This window comes from Cibotium barometz, chromosome 62 (assembly GCF_041138505.1).
Source record: "Cibotium barometz isolate CiBa-2024 chromosome 62, ASM4113850v1, whole genome shotgun sequence".
NCBI classification, from domain to species: Eukaryota; Viridiplantae; Streptophyta; class Polypodiopsida; order Cyatheales; family Cibotiaceae; genus Cibotium; species Cibotium barometz.
The window spans coordinates 18437692-18443744 of NC_141107.1; the positions used below are offsets into that span (position 1 = coordinate 18437692).

General features: G+C 41.3%; 1 protein-coding gene across 2 annotated transcripts; it reads left to right on the forward strand.

The window, feature by feature from the left end:
- The first annotated feature begins 452 nt into the window (after nt 1–452).
- On the forward strand, nt 453–5577 carry LOC147604213 (guanosine deaminase-like). 2 transcript variants are annotated; one of them, XM_086795385.1, is made up of 6 exons: nt 453–635; nt 2011–2090; nt 2210–2278; nt 2624–2814; nt 4942–5046; nt 5128–5577. In XM_086795385.1, exons 2-6 carry the CDS (start codon nt 2078–2080, stop codon nt 5314–5316), a joined length of 567 nt encoding a protein of 188 aa, XP_086651511.1. In that variant the 5' UTR covers nt 453–635; nt 2011–2077; the 3' UTR covers nt 5317–5577. The 2 variants fall into 2 exon arrangements, with proteins under 2 accessions (XP_086651511.1, XP_086651512.1); XM_086795386.1 differs by having other exon boundaries at nt 2222–2278.
- The last annotated feature ends 476 nt before the right edge of the window (nt 5578–6053 follow it).

The window sequence follows — 6053 nt, forward strand, 5'->3', positions numbered from 1 at the left end:
CTACCCACTCCACTTAGTGTGTTCACATTATGGACCGCTTGTATATACTCTATTATGTGTGTTAGTCACTTTATCTTCTTTGTAGACCTCTTTTGTTGTGTGAAGAAGAAGAAGAATTTTTAGCCTCTCACCTTGTGTGTTCTCTTATAGGGTTTGTGTGAGTGTGTGTGTGCTTGCAAGAGCTCAAGCTCACTTCCCCCGTACTTTTCACAAAGAGCTCTTAGAAAAGAGGATTGTTGGGTTGGGGCAGAGGGGGGGTCCCTTGGCACATGTCTTGGGCTAATATAGTATAATTATTAATTATAATTATAACTATTATGATAATAATTAAATTTGAAAAAAAAAGAAATTAGAATTCCAAGAAAGGGTAAATCTTCCACGTGGCTGCGAGAGAGTTCAAAAAGTGAACGAGTACCAAAAATAAAAGGGTAAGACTTTCAAGTGTTTGTCATCATAGAATTCAACGGGCTTTTGGTTGAAAAAGGAGAAGTTTGGTGTGGCGTTGTGGTTGGCAAAGGCGCGCGCACACACAGAGAGAGAGAGACAGAGACAGAGACAGAGAGAGAGTCACAACACAGGAAGAAGTGCCCACAAGCCTCCTGCAGCGAAGCAACCACCTACTCATTGGCATTCAGGTACCCTTGTCTCCCCTTTTTTTTTTTCTCTGCTTCTTGTATGTATGCTTTCTACCTGCACATCACCACTGGCCATGACCCTTGGTTGATTAGGGTCTCTGCTTTACAGACTCCCCTAATAATTCACATCTGCTTTCCGTAGTGGGCGGTTATGAATGCTTTGTATGTCGTATTGTATGTATACAAGGTAGTTGAGCGTCTGTGTTGGATGTCGTATTGTATGTATACAAGGTAGTTGAGCGTCTGTGTTGGATGCCCATTATCTGTTGGATGCACATTATATACCCTGTATGCTATTGATTTTTAACCAACCCACATCTCTTTTTATTGGTGGATGGTGAAGTGGGCTGTCACCGCAGGTGTCAGAGTTTTCTGTGGGGTAGGGCTAACCATTTGGGCAAGATCTCGCCAACCTTATGCGTCACGATATCATTAAAGCCCTCTGAGAAGATCCTTATAGGCCGTTCTGGGCACTAATTGTTCTCACAATCATGTGTTTTCTTTGTGCCTTGGGTTTCCCTATGGAGGGGCAAATCAATGGAACACATGCTTTAGATCTCCATGTTTACCCTTGGCATGGGGCCATATCCTTTGCACTGCAGATTAAAATGCTCACCCAGTTCGGTGTTCATCCATTAACATTTTGAAATCAATCACATGTGAACAAAAGTTTTACCATTTTTTCTAAGAAGTGGACCGCAACATCTGCCTGAAACCAATTTACTTGATTGAGTGGCTAGAGCTTGGCTGTAGAAGGTTGTCAAGGCCTGAGTCTGTGTCTTGGCAGTTTGGGTTCTTACTACTTCTAATTGTTTTGAACCTTATATAATGCTCATGAGACTTCCTGAATGAAAGCCTGTGGAAAAAAGCCTCCAGCGTGTTTCATGTTCCCTGTGCTAGTGCTCCTCAATTTTTACCTACAACACCTTCTCTCTTTCTCTCAGGATGGTTGTCACTTGCAAACCATCATGAGTTGAGAACCTTCCATTTTACATTTAAACAAGAACACGTTTTGTGACTTATAAGAAATGAGAGGTGTCTAATTTGCTCTAACATGGCTTCTAAACATCTCTCTCCTCAGCCCAAAGGGATCGAAACCTCTCTCTCTTCCTTCATGTTACATCCCCCTCTTTCTCAAAAGTTCTACTTAGTTCTGATGGTAACTGTTTCTTTGACAATGGGTTTTATTCCTCTCCTCAAGGACAAGCTCCAGAAGCATCCTTGTGGTTTTTTAACACCTCCCCGCACCCCCCTGCTACTCTGTGCACATTTGAACGCAGTGAGAACCCATTTTATAGGAATTTTTATGCATAATAGGGCAATACTTACATTGTAATGCTTGCCGCACTAAATCAGGATCATATTTTGTATTCAGGAATGAGATAACTGCAGATTGGCATTTGAAGCAGTAGACAGATCTTCCTTCTTGGTAGCTCGCTTCAATGGATGAGACAGGTGAGGACATTGGGTGTGGTATTTCTACAACAAAGTGTCTGCATGTAGCATGGAATCAGATGCACACACTTTTCTACATTCTTTCTTGTTAAGCTTCTAAGCAATGATTAATTTCCCAGTGGAATTGACAGTGTTGGAAAATGACAATACCATTTCTGTTGCTTCAACCTTCCCCGGACATCATGAAGGTATAAGAAGGCTGCTTACACATTTAACCTGCATGTGGGATGGAGAGGCGGGGGCTTGGATGGGAAGGATTGCCTGTTGGTTGAGGATACTTGTGGTTGAGATGGCCCCCTCACCCATGGGTGCAGCTATGTGTCTCAATACTCTAATTTTTTGAAAATCCATTTTTTTGGAGAGTTCATTCAATTATATTAGATGCTAGGGTTTGAACTTTAGACTTGTTTGTTAGTAGGCTGAAGGTGTTACCACTCAGGCTGGAGCCTGCTGGAAAATTTTAAAATTCAAAATTTAACCACCTTAGGTGAGGAATATTGCACTTATATTTTTTGCATTTTGCTTGATCCCAGAGGTCCAGGACAGGGATTATAACTTTCTTTCTAAAGCAGTAGAGGAGGCTTATGAAGGTGTGAACTGTGGGCATGGGGGACCCTTTGGGGCGGTTGTGGTGTTGAATGACGAAATTGTTGTGAGCTGTCACAATATGGTTCTGGAATATACCGACCCAACAGCTCACGCAGAGGTTACGGCAGTTCGTGAGGTAAATTGTGTAAGCCCATAGTATTTGAGATTGTGTTCTTAAAGTTAAGCCCATGGTATCTGAGGTAATGGGCTAGCTAAGCTGTGTTCAGCCACTTGTGCCTGTGGATTAGTTCAGCTTGACAAAATTCTGAAGCACCTGTTTTCTTTCAAATACGTAATATGTTTATTTTGGTCTGCAAAATTGGGTTTTCAACCCCTATTGCCCCTTATCTGGAGCCCTTTCCCAAACCTCCTCTTGCTGTCAATGCTGAAAGTTCCCCTTTCTGAGCTGGCATCCATCTTTCCTGAGCTTAGCTTGTCAATTTAATAGGTGACCTCTTTCGGGAACTTGGAAATCCATCACAAGCATCTACGTGCTTAGACTCATTGTCACTCATGGCCTGTGTTGCTTCGTCAATAAGGGCTCACAAATGCACTCTTAAGAATAATAGATTGTGGTGCACACACAAACACAGAATTTTCCATGGCAAAGCGAAGCACAGCTTGCAAATGAACAGAGATGGAGAAAACTATTGCTTTATTGCTGAAAAGATGATTACAACATGTCTTTTACTTCCCATCGGTGTGCTTCCATGAAAGGCGCTTCGATGGTAATGGTACAAGCGAAAGCTGATGGGACAGAGGCTCTATGCATAAAGGATGCAAGGGCGCACAAGCAGGGCAGACATATCAGCGTAGGGAAGATGTCAAATATATGCTGGGAGACTTGGTGTAGTGCCACATCACCATGAAAAGGCTCAGGTAGTATGTGTGATGCTACAAACACTAGAGAGGTTAGCATAGGAAAGATGCCAATTTTTTGTTAGAAGACTTGGTGTGTATCTCTGCATCACCAAGCAAAGGCTCAAGCAGGCAAGAAAGAAATGTCTTAAGTTCTTTCAGGATTTTTCCACTCATTCTATTAGAAACGTGATCAGTTATGTATACAAGGAGCGGAGGATGTACAATGCAAATGGGTTCTGTGTTCCTTGTCTCTTAGGTGATCCAATGCTGATGGGAAACCGATGGACTTAGTGGATTAGTGCTCAATCCAGAACAAATTGTGCTCCTAATCGCACAATATGTTGTTTGTTCATCGTTTCAAGTGTTTTTTGTTGTTTAAAGTCTTTCTTTTGCATGAAATGCCAAGATTATCACAAATCTATGTACTAATTCTTTCTATTTGCTACTTCCCTTAGTGCTAGGCTTTATTATGGCTGAGTCTGCCCTGCATCTCCGGAGGTTTCACAGAAACTCAGTACGAAGGGCTTTGTGTGAATATATGCTCTTATGTGTGTGTGTGTGGAGTGCGTGTGTGAGAGCATATCTTGATACAGAGTTCTACACCCACTATTGGGCATTGATGACGTTAGTGGGGATGTCATAGTATCTAGTCTATACTATGCATAATGGAGTTGATAGTTATATAGTCTTGTGGGTTGACCACCATGAGTATATAACATGCAGTTCCTAAAAGGTGAATTTGGGCATGTTCCTGGATTCATCTAGGTATATAGTTATCCCACTATCAGACGAACCTTGAGTTGGTGGTTCGGAAGTAGCTAGGACCACACTGATTTATTAGATTATGTTGCTACCTTATCAACAGTTCAAGATCCAGGTGATATGTCGGGAATTATAGTTGATGATCCCGAGGTTGAAGATACGCAGGAGGGGATTCATTCCTACTGATCTTAGGTCTACCATAACAACTTTGGGACATTTTTTTTCGTGAATTTGCTCTCCATTTTTGTTCTTCTGTGACTGGTCAGAAGTAGCTAGGACCACAGTGATCCATTAGATTATGTTGCTACCTTATCAACAGTTCAAGATCCAGGTGGTATGTGAGGAATTATAGTTGATGATCCAGAGCCTGAAGCTATGCATGAGGGGATCTCATATACATCATTCCTACTGATCTTAGGTCTACTTCAACAACTTTGGGGCATTTTATTCGTAAATTTCTCCTCTTTTGCTTTCCATTTTTATTCTTCTGTGACTGAATTCCTTGCTTTATTACTACATTTTTGTACATTCCCGTTTAAAGTTTATTCACATCTATGTGAGAAGGTAAGATGATTGTATGGAGAGCCTTGCAATGTGAGACGTGTGTAGTCTTTAGTGTTTTGAAATTGTGTTTTGGCAGGCATGTAAGAAACTTGGACGTATTGAACTCTCTGATTGTGAGATGTACTCATCATGTGAGCCGTGCCCGATGTGTTTTGGTGCTATACATCTTTCAAGGATCAAGGTATGCTAAGTCAGTTTTTTTCTTGTAAGATGGCATCACTTTAGCCTGTTAGTGATTTGACTATTGTTATGTTTTGTGCAGCGGCTGGTCTATGGGGCACAAGCCGAAGCAGCAATTGCCATTGGTTTTGATGATTTTATCGCAGACGCCATCAGAGGGACGTCTCTTTATCAAAAGGCGAACTTAGAAATAAAAAGGGCAGATGGTAGTGTTGCTGAGATTGCAGAAAAAGTCTTTAAAGATACTAAAGCCAAGTTTCAAATGTACTGAGATTGAATGACCTCTAAAAGACTACTTCCTCTTATCAATGTGTTCATAATTATTTTTCTTCATCTCACCAGAACATGTTAAGGGTTATTTTTAACTTTCTTTAACCCTTTCATGTGACCGAGAACAAGAAAGAATGATTTTTATCAGCTAGCCTAATTGCAACAGCCCGGAATGCCTCCAGGTTTTTGCAGTTGGTCATGTAAATGCATTATTTTTTGTAATGGGAATAATCTATCCAGCTGTAAAACTTTACTTTTTTGCAGCTGAGAATCGGGGTGCTACCATTTACGTTAGGTAGTTCCTCATATGGTGATGCACAGGCCTGGGATTTGTCATGTTTTAATTGTTGGCTCTTGTCTGTATATACCACAAAAGAGAGCCCAATGTGCCCAATCTTGGGCGCTAGAGCTTTGGGTGAGTGAACTAGAGCGGGTCACCATGAGATTCTCTTCTAATGAAAGTGGGCACTAGTTTTTTTTTAAAGCTTTTGTCTGTAAACACCATCAAGAGAGCCCAAGGCACCCAATCTTGGGTGTCCGAACTTTGTGCAGGAAATATTGATTCTTAACAGGGAAAGGAAGGTTTGTGGTGGACAGAGGGTAATTAATTCTCAAGGTTTTGAGATTCTGTTCCAACAGATTTGGGAAGAATGGTTGTGTGAAACTTCCATCTTGTGGAGCTTATGTGATGAAATTGGATTATTCATGGGTTGCTAACAAGATAGAATGTGGAAGGGC

What these genes read in the sequence shown, in the direction of transcription:
- LOC147604213 (XM_086795385.1), top strand. An exon ending in CTTCCCCGGACATCATGAAG is followed by an intron (nt 2,279 to 2,623) that starts GTATAAGAAGGC and finishes GCTTGATCCCAG; the next exon opens with AGGTCCAGGACAGGGATTAT. An exon ending in AGGTTACGGCAGTTCGTGAG is followed by an intron (nt 2,815 to 4,941) that starts GTAAATTGTGTA and finishes GTGTTTTGGCAG; the next exon opens with GCATGTAAGAAACTTGGACG.